At 48.9% G+C, this 15,618-nt stretch overlaps 1 protein-coding gene across 2 annotated transcripts in view; it reads right to left on the bottom strand.

Annotated features, from left to right (window-relative positions):
• Window positions 1–15,618, bottom strand: part of Iqsec3 (IQ motif and Sec7 domain ArfGEF 3) — a 93,138-nt gene that overhangs the window by 55,978 nt on the left and 21,542 nt on the right. For both annotated transcript variants that reach the window (XM_051155286.1, XM_051155287.1), the window contains exon 2: window positions 9,815–9,898. In XM_051155286.1, the coding sequence (XP_051011243.1) occupies window positions 9,815–9,898 (84 nt within the window). The remainder of the gene's footprint in view (window positions 1–9,814; window positions 9,899–15,618) is intronic.

The raw sequence follows: 15,618 nt of genomic DNA on the forward strand, positions 1-15,618 counted from the left end.
AGCTGTAGAAGCCTCAGGGAGGAGGGGCTCTTCCATTTCAGGGACAGCTATAGCTCCACTGGTGGTGACAGCCCTTCCCCACCAGCTTCCTAGGGCCCTGAGAGAGAAGTTATCTTCTTTTCCTGTTGGCCTCATGGAAACTTTGGCCTGACAGGTATCCCACAAGCAGCCATTGGGTTTGCTTTGCCTCAGGGGCTTCCTGACAAAGAAATAGTAGCTTCTTGCCTGAGTTCCAGTGTTCACTCTATCTAGGCCTATTATGTCCAGGTCACTCATCAAAGTGGTCACAGATGGCTGGCCTTGATGGTGAGCTGGCGGTTCCTGATTCATCCATGCAGTGAGAGACATCACCCGTCTGCCATGTCCCAAGACACTCCAGATGCCTCATCTCAAAACCTCCTCTGGACAATGTTTCTTCTGAACTCCAGCCTGACCCACACTGTTTCATACTTTCTGTTGCCACTGAAGTCTTCACGTTGCCAAGCATGTCATGTTTCCACAAGCATCATGGGGTTCGGTTACCAAAATTGAGTTCTGTGACCCTCCTCTGCCCTTTACCACCACACAACACAGTTTCACGAGCTTGTCTTTCTCAGTGCCTGGTAGACAACAGATCAGAGGCACTCTGCCCCTCTAGCATTGTCTTGCTTCGGCTATTAGCTGGCCCTCTCACCCCAGGAGGAGGAAGCTCCTACTACCTGACACCCTTGTCTCCCTGAGCCTTTTGGTGAGCTTCCAGAACCTTCCCTGAGCATATAGTCTAATGTAATGTCACAGCTGGTTCAGGCAGCACTTAAGATTTCCAGCCATGAAGGCACGGTGTGTAACCCTAGAGTTCTGTGCCTGAAGACTTAATTGTCCACCCTCCGAACTTGTTAGAGTGACTGTCCAAACCCTGTGCATATGACTTATCCATGAGACAGGGCAGGGGGTTGCATCTTCCCATCCATAGAGACCCTTCATTGTGCCTTCCTCCCCTTTTGACCCTAGCTACCCACCTTGCTTCTACTTCTTTGTCCCTGACCTAGTTCCAAGGAAGGAAGCTACTCAGAGGCCCAGAATGATCCCATGACACAAGAAGGTCTCTCCCCAGAAGGCACGGACCTTCTGAAAACTGTAGCCTGGTACCTGCTTTGGTTTGAACTGTCAATGACACCCCAGACTCATGGTTTGAGTGTTTAGCCCTCGGCCGGGGGTGCTGTGTCTGGGGCTGTTGATGGGGTTAATCTCAGTCATCATGTTGGTGAGACCTAGAGTCACCCGGGGGAATGGGCTTCCCTGCAGCCCCATTGGGGATACCAGAGCAATTGAGATAAGAAGACCCCCTCACCATCCTGTGGCCTGAGATCCTAGACTGTGTGAAAAGGAGACGGCTGTGTGAGCCGAGCACACATTCATGTTCTCTCCTTCTCAGATGTGGATGCAGTGAGGCCTCCTGCCTCAACTTTCTGCTGCTGTGATTTTCCTACTATGGCAGACCTTAACCTCAGATTATGAGTGAAGCTTCTTCCTTAAATTTGACCCTCCCCCTGCCAGGGGTGTTTTGTCACAACATCAGACAAAGTAACTAATAAGACAGAGGCTCCAGAGACTGGGAGAGCCAGGGCCCAGTCCTCAGAAGAGTCACTAGGAACAGGCTTTGGGAGGTTTTACTCAATCCTTGGTTCTTGCCTCTTTCTCTGCTCCCCAGCCCACCATAATTTGGACACCCCTCCCACCACAAGCTCCCACTGATGTGAACTCAGTTGCTCCGCTATGCTGTCCCCTCCATGGACTAAAACCCTTGCAAAGCTGTGGGGCACAATGAATTTTTCCTCCCTGACGTGTTTCTATCAGGCACTGTGGTTGTTATGACACCAGGGTGATGACTGCACGACTCGAAAGTTGGATATGGCAGCATCACCAGTAAAGTAGAAGGCTGTTTCTAACACTGTCAGTCCCTGGAGTTCCTTTCAGTTTCCCTCCTGTGAGGCTTCTTTGGTGTCCTGCCTGGTTCTTCTTGCTCCAGTAGAAAACACAAGGTATGCTATCAGACTGGCTCCATTATTTCCTGCAGTGTTGAAGGAAGGGCTGTCAGCCTGCTGTGGCATCTGAGGTGATGTTGAGAGTCTTTCCACTACATATTGACTTTGGGAGGAAGCTCCGGCAAATCCAGCTTGCTCAACAGCTGTGGGGCGGGGCTGAGCCATAAACCCTTCACTCTTGAGATTAAATTAATTTCCCTTCTCAGAGGATCAGTCAGCAAGCTCTGGGTTGGCAAGGAGACTTTTCAGATACAGTGCCTGGCTCTCTATATCATCCCAGGCTCTGTGGTGACATCCAGGCTCTGGTTTAACCTCTGCCTGATATCTAGAAAATGTCCCAAATCTGTTTCTCTGGTTGCCCATGTTCATCTGGGACAATCCCTTTTTATAATCTGATTCAAATCACTCCCTCCATTCAGAGTCTGTCTCGATCACGGGATTCTTCTTGGCCAGTATGTCATTAGTCACAGGTGAGACCAGAACTCTCTGGATGAGGTTTCCTCCCTGTGAGCCCATCACCTGCCATGCCTAAAAAAAGGACCTTTCTCTGAGGGGCCCAGCATGGTGACTGTTATGATTTGGGCCTGAAATGCTCCCCTAGACCATGTGTTGGTTGCTAGTCTGTGGCTCTGCTAGGAAGTAGAGGCACATTTAGGACATGAGGTCTGATGGTAGGAATTCAGGGCACTGGAGTGTGCTCTTTAGAGGGACAGTGAGTGATACCCCCAAGCCTTTGTCCTTTTCTCTGTTCTCTTCTTTCCCTGTGAGCCCATCTCTTATTCCATCTCTCTCCTTCCTGGCTGCCATGAAGTAAGTAGCTTCCACCATCACATGCTCCCTCTATGATATGTGCTACCCCCAGGGGCCCAGAAACAATGGAGCCGTGTGACCATTGACTGTAGCCTTTGAAACTGTGAGCCAAGATACACCTTCATCCTTTAAGTTGTTTCTCTCACATAACGAGCATATGCAACAAGAAGGTCATGGTCCCCACCTGTCTTCCGCGGGCTCCACTTCTGGATGTTGATCTAAACACTTCTTAGTCATCTTGAAAATCTTGCCCCCTTCCCCGTGTGTGTGTGTGTGTGTGTGTGTGTGTGTGTGTGTGTGTTGGAGAGGAAGCCAGGGTCTCATGTATTCTAGGTAAGTACTTTACCATCAAGCTATTCCTAGCAAGTCCAGCTTTCAGGAAGCTAGCACCCACTGAGTTCTTAGGACACGCCAGGCATCTTTCTAACTCATCATCATGTTTAATGCCTCCCAAACATCCCAAAGATGAGAGCTATTGCTAGCCCTGACCCCCACTGGTGAAGGTAAGATACATTAAATTACTTAACCAAGGTTTGGAGTTTGTAAACACCAGGCCTTGGTTTGAACTTGGATTTAAGTTACTCCAGTTGGCACGGTCACCTGTTTTACACTGCTCTGTGATGAAGTCTCCCTGTGTCCATCTTCCACTGCTGAGCACCTCACTACTCCTTTGCCTTTGGAAGGCACAACAGCCCTCTGGGGGTCACCCTTTCACCCCTGGAGAGGAAAGTAATGCTTTTAGTAATACGCGAACAGAGTCCTGCTCACTAAGATGCCAACTCACACTGATAAGATACATCAATCTCTTATGACTATGTCTGGTAGGATAGCTCCCCTGGAGACCTGAGGAGCTCTGACTGACTCCCTAAGCCTTCCAAGACTTGGCAGAGACATACAGCATGACAGCCACCCTGAGAGCTCAGCAGTCTGGGTGGGTGCTGGTAACTGTGGTCCAGCCAAGTTGATACATCCCAACATGAGCAAAAGAAGCAGGGCTCACAGCCACCACTGGCTGCCGCTGTATTTGAATGGTTTCTGGTCTTCACCTCTGCCAGTCTCTACCCTCTTGTCCCATCTTCTCTGAGGAGACACAGAATTCTTTCCCAAGGTCAGTCAGGAGGCCACCCAGGCTGCCACTTCACTGCTGAGAAGCGCATAGCCGAAGATGTGTTGGGGAACTTCTCATGAGCGTAAAAATGAAGTCTAGCCTCCTCTGCCCTCTTAAAATCACATGTATCCTTGGGTCTGGAGGGAAAGAGTGTCCAAGTCCACGACAAAGGCTGGGATTTGACAGTGCAACCCTCATGTCACACTGAAGAAACTGAGGCACAGATAAGGGGTATCCCCTTTCTTACTGTGCTGGCGAAAGTTCTGGGCTTCTGGGAACCCCAGTTGTACATCATCCTGAAGTTTATTCCCCTGTGGAGTGCAGATGACAAGGCTCTTCCAGTGGATATGTTCTCTTCACTCCTCTGGCTCTCTCCCTACCAGGGACAGCCACACACACTGACTTTCTTCATCTCCTCACCAACAGTTTCCTCTTTTTAACATTTCTTTTGCCACAACCTTCCTATGTAGCTCAGGTTGACCTTGAACTATTGATGTCCCTGCCACCAGCCTCTGGTATGCTGGAATTATCGGCCACCAAGTCTACTATTTGTCCTTTTAAGAGATCTCAAAAAAAAAAAAAAAAAAAAAAAAAAAATCTCTAGATGGCTCCTATCTTAAGGCATCTTAAGCTTCTAAAAAGGTAATAATGTCTTTCAGAATGCCTGATATGATTAAATCAGTCTTGCTATAGATTATTTCTTTTTATTTTCCTTTCCTCCACTCTTGGTTTGATTAAAAATGAGTTTTATTTATTTATTTTTGGTGTGACATTAGGTGCCATTGTAGAAATTATAATTTTTATTGAGGGCTGATAGGTTAAATGATAAAGGGGATCTTTCAGAAGGGAGATAAAACGAAGCTCAGGAAGCTGTGGGTTAAAAAAAAATCTCCAGGCCTTCAAGGAGAGGGTGGTGTTCCCAGGAACCAGAAAAGAACATCCCAAGGAGTCCCATAAGACAGTTTTGGTAAATACAATTAAAAGAGCTTCACCAGAAAACTGGGCAGACAGTGTTGCTGAGCACTGTGGGACTGCAAGGTACCCCTGGGGTGCAGTTCATTCTGCTCTTGGAGTTCATGAATGGGCTTTTGATGGGACCAAAAGGGAGAGGTTGCACAGCTCCTCAGGGTCAGATTTCTTCCCCTCCTGGCCCATGCTCCTGACTCCTTCACATAGCTCCCCCGATGGAGGCTGTCTCTAGGGTACTCAGAAGCCACAGGATGCCTGAAGGAGATGCATACTTTTATTTGCCTCCTCTGCTGTGCACTGCCTCCCTGGTGTGAAGACACTGAGGCCTCAGGGCCAGGAGCCTGGCAGGCTAGGGCGCTGCCCCTGGTATCTTGAAGGCTATCATGGGACCATACCCCAGCAGTGTGACCTGGATGATCCCCCTGAGTTGGTTTAAATCAGTGGGTGAGATGGGTTTTAAGAAGCCGCTGAGCCTCAGTGACTAAAGAAAGGGACAGGCATGTGAAAACTGTAATTGTCTGGTAAACACAAGCTGGTCCATTGGTCTGTTTCAGGCCCATGATAACCAGCTGGGTGAAGGACAGAGGTGGATGGATTAGGGGTTTCCCCAGGCCAATTCAGCATCTCTGCCTGACAGTCCTTCCAGAATGATCCTGCCTTAAGGGTATTAAGTTGGTTCAGCATCCTGCAGATCTCTAGGACCTGCTATAGGCTCACTGGCCAGCTGGCTACCAGGTAAGGCATGTGAGTCACAACCCAAGGCAGGTATGGTAGGACCCAAGGAGCCTGGTTAGGACTGAAGGCCCTGGAAAGACTGCAATGCTGCATACCAGAGAAGAATGCAGGCTACAGATCCTTTCTTCTTCTTTTTTAAATGGTGGGGGAACATAAAACCCAAGGCAGAGAGAAACAAAACAGTGGAAGGCTGTCCACTCAAATATCAGTAGTTAATGCGGTATGATTGGAGGGCTTTTCCCCCCCATTTTCTCACTTTATTTCTGCATCCACTAGACTTTTAAAAGGAAATATGTTATTTAAGATAAAATGAAATGGTTAGGAGGATTTTCCTTGAGTCCTAGGGGGGAAAAATCCCAGTGTCAGCATCCAGGGAGGTTGGGCCTTGGAGTTGGACCTGGCTCAGCTACCAGATTTTACTAGCTGTGGTCCTTTCGCCAGGACATATAGAGTCCTTGTCTGCACTTGGACATCACATCTGTCTCACAGATGTGGGTATGCTGGGATGACTGCCTGGCAGAAGGCTGAGGCGATGGGAAAGAAGCAGGCACCCACGGAGGAGGAGTCCCTTCAGGAAGCTGAGCCCCAGGCTTCCAAGTGGTAGGGTGGGTTTCTCTCCCTCCTGCTGGGTTTCCTCTGCTACCCGCCTATCCTGCCACTCACCTCCCATTACTCTAATGGAAGCCAACGCTTCTCATCTCAGCCCCATTACCACCCACAGAGAGAAGTGGGCTGCAATTCTGAGAGCTGCTGGGAGGCGGCTGGCCAGCTCTTGGGTCATCCATTGTTCTGAATGTCACTGGGCCTGTAGCTGCAATTACAAGCTTATTGAGCTCCCAGAGCACAGCCCTGTCATCACAGTAGTGAGAGAGAGGTGGGGAGGGGCCAGCACCAGGTCCCTCGCCAGGGATGAGAGGAGAGGGAGGAGAGCCTGGCACGGAGCTGCTGCTGTTTCCTGTCTGGTCACTAGCTTCCCAAGCTCCTGCTTGAGGGTTCACTTCCCTGGCCTGGCTGGCCCAGGCTGTTTGCCTGAGCTGTGTGGGAGTCAGTCTCATCGGTGCCCCACTGTAATACTGCCTCATCAACTTCCTTCAGCACTCTCTGCCAGGCCACAACTGCTGCTTTGCACCTGGCTCCCCGGTGGTGCCTGTTCCTGCCTCCCCTTCACAGACATGCTTTCAGAGTTACTCAGTTTCAGCAAATTCGCTTTCCAACAAGCAACCCTCCCTGGCAAGCTCCAGGTCTACGGAGAGTCGTTTCCTGACACAGCTACCAGCTGCGACTCTGGGGACCTGGAGAAGCTGTCTTCCCTTCCCTAGGACTGGGTTTCTCTGTTTCTTTGGGAACTAGTGGGGGGGTCCCTCCAGACTCCCCAGCTTTCTGCATGAGTGTTGGCCTCAGGATAACACAATGGACAGATAGGTAAAGTGCTCTTGCGCGGGTACAGTTAGGTCCCTGACTCGGCCCTGTAGTGTGGAATGTGGTAAAAGAGAGAACGTTAGGCTAGAGGCTTGTGTTGACCTTGACCTCAGCTGGAAAGCAGGGGAAGACTAGGAGGAGCTTCTAGAATTGGCTAAAAGAGCTTACTGACTGGTTTTGGATTCTCTGTCACTCAAAGTCTTCTGTTGACACCAGCTGGTTGATCTCCAGAAGTCCTCTGTCTGGAGATAGACAGAGCTGGTAGGAAACCAGTCTGGCCATGGCAAGGAGTTTAGGGGGAGCCCAAAGTCTCTGGCCTGCCTCTCAGCCTCTCAGCCTCAGCCTCGACCTTGACACCATCTTCTCGAAGAACGTTCAGGGAGTTTGGCCTATCATCTCTGGAGGTGGGATGCCTGGCTCAGGGAAAGGGACAAAGGGCTGTGGAGGAGTCAGTGATAGGGTCAGGAGATGTTGGGAGTCTAGTGGGAGAAAAATTTGTTTTAGTTCGGGAGTTTTCCCAGAAGCTAGCAACAGACAGATCTACAGACACATGCGCTGTCGAGCAGTCCTCCCAAAGGACCCAAGAAGCTGGCAGCAGGCTGATAGATAAAAGAAACTATAGAAAACTATAAACCAGACAGATGGGACAATAGCTGAGATCTGGAGACAGGCCACTGACCTCGGATGACTGCCTTTCCCATGTAGAAATGACTCCCCGTTCCATGTAGTGTCCTAAGGGGGCTCTCCTGGGACATTCCTGAGACCTCCCACCTCTTGCATTTCCTCCTCCAGCACTTCCATTCCTCAGCCTGTCCCCTGAACTTCTAGAAGAGACACAGCAAACCTTCTGGGAACTACGCAAGCCTTGAAAACAACCCTCACCCATTACGGGGGTACTAACCTCCTTCCCGATGCTGTTGGATGCGGTGGTCTAGGGGAACGCGAGGGTAGAAGGGAGGCAGGGAGCGTGTGCCCCACCTGGGCCTTAGCCTCTCTGTTCACCCTCCTCAAAGAAGCATTGTGCTTATGCATTCCCAGCACAACAGTGACTGCTGGTGTGGGAGGCCACTTCTCCCCACCTGCCAACCGAACAGCTAGGGCCCTCTGTCTCATCCTGTAGTGTCACCTGTGCCCCCCAGAACTCCTCTCTGTTTTCCTCATCTCCCCTTCCTCTGTGTTTCCCATTTCTTGTCTTCCCAACTTCCTGATGAGCTATTTTCACTTTGGTGTTATCCCAGTGCCCTACTAGGTAGGGCCAAAGGGCTTCTCAAGGGACTGAGTGAACTTTGTATTTCTTACGCCCCTGTACTTGGCCCCAAACTTGGCAGAGACCATGCAAAAGAGGGTAGATCTGACCCTTCCCTTTTGTCTCCCCTCCACCAGCCTGCTCAGCTTCAGGGAACCCCCACCTCTTCCTAAGCCTTGGATTTTAGGACCCTAACCATGTGCCTCTCTGTTGGCCCACCTCTCCTAGTGTCTGATTCAGAGTCTCGTCTTTTACTGTGACTCCCAGTGATCCTCTCTTAAGGACATCTGAGTAGAGATACCTCAGGGTGTGTGTGTGTAAATGTGTATATGTGTGAGTGTGAGTGGTAGTGTGAGTGTGTGTGTTTTAAAAAAATATCCCTTGTTATTTCCCAAGGAGTTAAAGGGGACACAATAATTGAATCATGGAACCTCAAATGTAAAAATGATAAGTATCGGGACTTCATGGCCCCAGGTTTAAACCCAGGAGTTGGAACTGACTGCGTGACTGTGGGCTGTCCACAGTCAGCCTCATCTACCCACGCACTGCAGGGAGGGTCATCTGCTTGCTCTTCCTCTTGAGCTACTCAGTGAGTGACATTGCATGTAAACACCACTTCCTGGACAGACCCAGCCCTGACTCTACAGACGAGGAAACTGAGGCCGGGGGTGTTAAGGAATTAAAGTAGCTCCTACATCTGAAGACTCGAGATGGGGGCAAGAATGCAAGTGATATGAAGGAAAGAGAAATGCTAGAAATCGGCAGAGACTGAGAGAAGAGCAAAGACAGAGGGAGGTGACAGTGATGTGGGTGAGGAGGAGAGCCACTAAAAGCACAAGGCAGGGAGGGATAGTAGCACAGAGCAGGGTGCGGTTAAAAAAAAACAAAAACAAAAACAACAACAACATGACAACAGGACCACAGATAAAGGTGGTAGAGGCAAGAGGGGGTGTGATTGGCCTAGACAGAATGAGGACAGCACAGAGCAGTGACACCAAAGCCTGCTGTGTCACCAGTGCCCTTCCTCTCCGGGTTGTCAGCCAGCCCAGTGAGGGTTGAGAAATCCTTAAAATTAAAGCCAGTCTCCTTGGCCCCCCCCCTTTTTTTTTAAGGAGAAAGATCGGAAGGAAAACAGAATCTGCTACAGAAAGGCCAGGCAGTGGGTATGGGTTGAGCACCCACTGAACCCAGCCGCCCTGGCACAAGGACTACTCATATATGCAAGCCAAATTCACCTCTCTTGTTTGCCAAATCCATAATTTACACGAGCCGATCAGCAGGAAGGAGCACAGCTGGGGTTTAGAGCCATGGGGTATAATGACCTTGAAAAGTGGGACTCACTCACGTAGGACCGCAGGAAGGAAAGAGGAATGGGAGGATGGGGAGGCAGAGAAAAGCAAACAGACCACACATGACTAACAGGCAGCCAAAGCAACTAGTGCTGGATGCTGGGCTCACAGAGGAAGGAGGGTAGCAGGGAACGCAGGAAGGTCCAGTTCCCACCTTTGGGAAGCCAGGTCAGAGCAGGCAGGCTTCTGCTCGGTGTCAGCGGCGGGGCAGCAGAATTGGTGCAGCACGGTCTCATTCCTGTAAGCAGAGAGGGGAGAAGGTCAGAGTACAAGGCAGGCTGAGCCCGGCATCTTCCCTTCAAAACCTGGCATCCCTTTCCTTGCCTGGAACTCCCAGTGTAATTAATACCCAGGCCACCAAACACTGCTCTGGAGGAGCGTGCGGGTCACATGTTCTGTCCATCCACGTTTTCTCAAAACCATTCATGGGCAAATTCAAACACTGGCCCTGAGCACAGCCCCCCCCCACCCCCGCCCGACTCCCCGATGATCTCCTACTGCAGTGTGCATCTCTGCAGGAGGCTCCCACCTGCGATTCTCTGCTCACGCAGCTGTCTTTCATCCTAGCTCTTTATGACCCTGTTTCTTGAAAGTCCTATAAGGCAGATCAAGGTCTAAACATGAGGGCTCGGCATCAATAAACAGAGGTAAAGCCCATTGCATGCAAAGCCTCCGAGCATGCAGGCAGCCTCCATGTTGCCTCCTGGAAGTTCAGGGTGTGCTGCTTGGTGAGAGATGTCACCAAGGAGTCTGACGGCAAAGAGGAAGTATGGGTTCTGGCTGGAACTCTGGGTGGCCAGCTGTATTCATGGTCCACCTTTGTGGCCTTCCATCTACTTACTCTACTGTGACAACTTGCACTTTTACTGAGACCAGGATGTTGAACTGAAGAAGTGGTTCTTAACCTCGGCTGCCTATTAGAGCCATCAGATTTTAAAATATACCAAACCTTAGGTAGGTCCTGCACCCTAAGGACTCAGAGTCATGTGGTCTGGCAGGAGTCCAAGCACTAGGGCTCTTTATAAACTCCAGGCTACCAAGGACCCATTCCGGCTAACACGCTGGGATTCTGGTACCCGCTTTGAGACAACTTAGAGCTAATACAAAACTTAATTGTTGGGTGAAGTTAACTCTCCCTGTTGTCAACTCTCTTTTCTTAAGTCAGAGAACAAATGTCAGGTCTAAGAAGGATCCTAGGTCATCTGAAATAAGGTATCAGATTTTCTTTAGGTCCAGAGTGCCTTGTCCAAACCAAACTGTTACTTAATGCACATTTGGTAGGATGACAACGGGGGTCAGTTATATCTCTGGGAAGCAGAGATTTTGCGCCACTTTGCAGAGCCCCGAGGCCCAGTTTTGGAATGTTATCTCCCAGGCACCTCTCAAGAATCCTTAAGTTCTGAGGTCAGAGATCTACATAGAGGACAACATTCCGCTATATCCATGGAAGAAAGTAACAAAAGAGCCCACCTTAAGTAGATAAACACAATTACGCAGAGATTATATACTTAAGAGAGAAAAAAATCAGAAGGAAACAAACATAGCTTATGAGTTGGGAGATGTTTTTGAACAAAACAGAAGACAAGGATGACATTAATAAAAATTGTATGTTGGCATTGGGGTGTATTGGAAGCTGAGGCAGAAGGACCAGCTTTGGGCCGGCCTGGGCTAGGAAACATGTTTAAAGCTAGCTAGTGCTATGTATTGAGATCCTGTTGCTATAAAGCAGTATTATTGCCAAGTCAAAGGTAATAGACTGGGAAGGTGTTTTGTACCATGTACAGCAGAAGGTGTTAAGACTTGAGTCTGATGTTCCCCATGAGCTCTGTTTTTGAACACTTGGACTAACTGGTGAGAAGGCTGTTGAGTGCTGGGGATAGGTGGCATGGCTGATGAAAGTGGGTACCTGGGAGACCTTTCTGGTCCTGTCTCTTACTTCCTGAGCTTCCAGCATGTGAATAAAGCCACACCGCAAATTTACACTACCACAAACCAGTGGTTCCTACCACCATGGTCCAAGCTGCTCAGTCACCATGTGTTCCCTGCCATGCTGGACTGTGACCTCTGAAACTGCGAGCCAAGATAAGCTTCTTGTGCCTCAAGTTGCTTCTCTCAGCTCTTCTGTCAAGTTACAGCTCTTCTTACATTGAGCTCTAATACACCCACAGTGAAAAGACAAAGCCAAGAGAGAAAAACGTGGAAATAGTTCTTGGAAGAGGAAGTCTAAAGAGCCGATAGATACATGAAGAGATGTTCCACATAGCTTGTAGCTGGGAAAATGCAAATTAAGGTAGCACTGAGGTACCATAGCCCATCCATCAGACAGGCAAACATTAACAAGATTGCCAGCTCCCAGTGTTATGAGGCTGTGGGAGACAGGGGCTCTCAGATCTGCCTGAGTAGGTAGGAATTCTTATACATGCTTCGGGAAATTAGAAACGATATGCCTTCACATGCAGAAAAACCACTTCTGAGATGTTACACTTGCAGGGACTCAAATGTTTCTCAGAAAGGTATTTATTCCAAATGTTTAAGGGAGCATTGCTTTCGAGAAGAAAGAAAAGCTAGAAACAATACCCCAGGGAACAAGGAACGGGTGATAAAACTGTGGGATTTTCATCCATACTTTGTGATTACATGCCTGTACAAAAGAACCAGCACGTTATCTCTGCATCTGTGGATAGATGCTACATGAGAAACTATGGTGCAGAAAAAAGTAGAGAGTATAACCCCAATTTAGTAGTAAACAGTGACCCCCCTCCCCTGTGCTTGTTAGTTTTTTTGTTTTTTGTTTTCAACTTGACACAAGCTAGGATCATCTAGAAAGAGGGACCCTCAGATGAGAAAATGCTTGCCTTTGATTGGCCTGTAAGGAAGTCTGTGGGGGCCATTTTCTTGATTAATCATTGATATGGGAGGGTGAGGCTGCTGTGGGTGGTGCCACTCCTGGGCAGCTGGTCCTGGGCTGTGTAGAAAAGCAAGCCAAGCAGCCACGAGAAATAAGCCAGTGCACAGCGCTCCTTTGCTCCTCTGTGGTCTGTTTCGGTTCCTGCCTCCAGGTTCCTGTCTGAGTTCCTGCTCTGACTTCTTTCCATGATGGACTGCGATGTGGGAAGTATAAACTGAACAAATCCTTCCTCTGGTCATGGTGGTCATCACAGCAATAGGATGCAAACTAGGACACCCCAAAAATGTCAATCTACATGTCTGCACTCCGTGTTTTATGTGAAAACTAAGCTGTTAACCTTGGCTACCACAGCAGATGAAGCTGAGAAAAAAAGGTCACAAGTAGAAGAGAAAAAGAAAACAACAATGTTTGGTGTGACAGTGATTTAAAAAGTCAAATATAAATCTGTGTTCATTCTATTACTGAAAATATATTAAAGCTGAATATATACTTGGATGGGAATAGAGAGTGTCAGAAACCAACACAAATACTGATGCCATTTCAGGAATCACATATGGTTTTCGTTTTGAATTTTCTAATTTAAAGGATTGTCAATTATAGGTTAAGATAAAACCTATGATTATAGATTTGTTAATTTGTTATTCAACTAATGTGACATTGTAAAAGGGCAAAGGCTGAGAGCATAGTTCAATGAGAGAATGAAGGCTTAGCATGCACAAGAGAATGAATTCAATATTTAATATGGCCAAAGAATAAAGAAAAGGTGAACAGAGAAAACAAGCCGGGCTGGGCTGGCGGCTCAGTAGTCAGATGTTTGCCCTGCAAATATCAGGCCCCAATTCAGGTAACCATCCAGTGCTCCCTAAAAGCTGGAACCCCGACAGTGGGAGCATAGAGATAGGAGGAGTCCCCAGAAACTCTCTGGCCAACCAGTCAAAGTTCAGCCCCCCTCCCCACCCCCAAAGGAAATGCATGGAAGAAAATATCCAGTGTCCACCTCTGACTTTCACATGTGAACATATAACCCTCTACAGACAGAGAGAGGGGCAGGGGAGAATGAATAATGAGAAGGAGCGGTGGTGGGGGGGAGAAAAAAAATAAATGTCTGACTCTAAACATTCCTGTTACAGATGAAACTGAGGGCTAGGATAGAGACAAATGTGTCTAGAATTGTCCTATGGTCAGCCTTCCAGCTTCCTCCACACTCACCCCCCTCCTACCTACCTCCCCCCCCTCCGCCCTGACCACCCTGTTTGGCTTTCTGGGACAAATCAGAAACCTTGGAGAATTGTCTGGAGCCAAGAAACATTGAGATGCTATATAGAACTTCCTGGCTCGGGAAAGGGAGTTGAGAAGGACTCTTGCAGGAAGCAGAAGGACCAAGAGCCCCAACACTAGGGGAGGGGAGCACTGTAAGCCAGGTGTGAGGGTAAAGCCTCGCCTACACTTTCAGTTCCAGTCCATCAGCTTCCCCTATGTCCACAGGAGGTTTAGAGTTCTTGGCAAAGCGAGCAAGTACATAGGTAGATAAGCAGCCTGTTGCCCAGCCAGAAGATGGTATTTCAGGAAACCGCGGTTACCAGCTGACTCAGAGAGCCTGAGGAGACAGTCTCTGTTTCTGAGGCAAGCTGCTTAATGCTAGCTGTCCAGTCATAAAGGAAGGCTGGCCCTGAGGCCCCCCCCCCAGACCCTCAGTTTTCTAGCTGCATTGACATGTGACATGGCTGATAACAAGTGTGATGTCCTGGACCCCTTCTGCTCTCCAGATGTGGCTGGTTGTCAGTGCTGCTGGGGTTCAGTCTTGGTTGAGCTTCCTGCTTTTGGGGTCCCTTAGGGGCCGAGGCTTCCAGCCTTTCTCCTGCTGCTCCTCCATCCAGTCCTACCCTTGGGCCTCCACAGCTGCTCCCAAAGCTTCCTTGTCTTCCCCTGAAGTTTTAGTCTACACTGAGTTGCAGGTTCAGATTCCCTCCCTCACCCAAGATCATGTTCCAAGTCCTCTGACGTGGGCAGCTTCCCTGGGCTAATGTTACCTGCTGTGCAGAACTGCCCTTCCCTCTACCCTGAAGCGGAGTGGAGCATTAAAGAGGAGGCCAAGGAACTAACTCATTCTCACTAAAGATGAAATGGTATCTGTGATGGGAAAGACTCCTGTCCCATGGCCTTCCTCCTTTGGTGCGATCATGGGAAAGACAGCAGACAATTTATGTTCTAAATGAGGGATGCTCCACTAATACTCCCCCAAACTTCCGAGGACATAAAAACCACAGAGGACACTGAAGAGGCAACATAACGGCATGCGATGTGCCAGGAGCACAGGTTCTGGACCACGAAAGGGACACCAGTGGAAAAAGCGGGAGAGCATAGATAAAGTCTCAGGTTCGGGTCATCAGGACAGGTGGTAGGCGATCGATAAGTGACAGGTGATAGGTAAATGTTGATGAAACGCCAAGGAAACTACCAGTGATTGCATTTTATCACTTTATATTGTTTCTACACATTTCTTACACACACTATTTTTCATCTGTACAAAACCCTGACACCCACCAGAACTCCCTCAACAGAAGAGGAAACCGCTGCACCTTGTGTTTGTGAACTTCTAGGGATGTATCAGGTTTACATGTGGTCTACCTCCCTCCTTATGGCAATTCTTCATGCTGGGCCTTGTTGGCCCCTTTTGTGCAAAGGAGGAAGGAGGTAAGTGACTTGCCCAAACTTACTGTCACATTGTGAATGTAAAATTCCCAGCGCCATGTGTTTGGTCACTTGGCTCCCAGCTGGTCGCCATTGTTTGGAAATCTGTGGACTAGTTAGACATGGAGTCCAGCCTGTGAAAATTCTACTCGGTTCTAGTTCTAACTAGAGCACCCTGCTTCCTGGTCTGGCTGTCATGTGAGGAACTCTTCCACAGGCTCCCACTGACACCACCTGAGCCAATGCTGCCGCTACACTCTCCAACCTGAGTGAGGCACTGACCTCTCCTCCACCTAAACCATGCCTTGAAACAAGCATCTTCTCTCTTAAGTAGTTTCCGTCAGCATTTGGTTAACACA

Source organism: Acomys russatus, chromosome 13, assembly GCF_903995435.1.
Source record: "Acomys russatus chromosome 13, mAcoRus1.1, whole genome shotgun sequence".
NCBI lineage: Eukaryota > Metazoa > Chordata > Mammalia > Rodentia > Muridae > Acomys > Acomys russatus.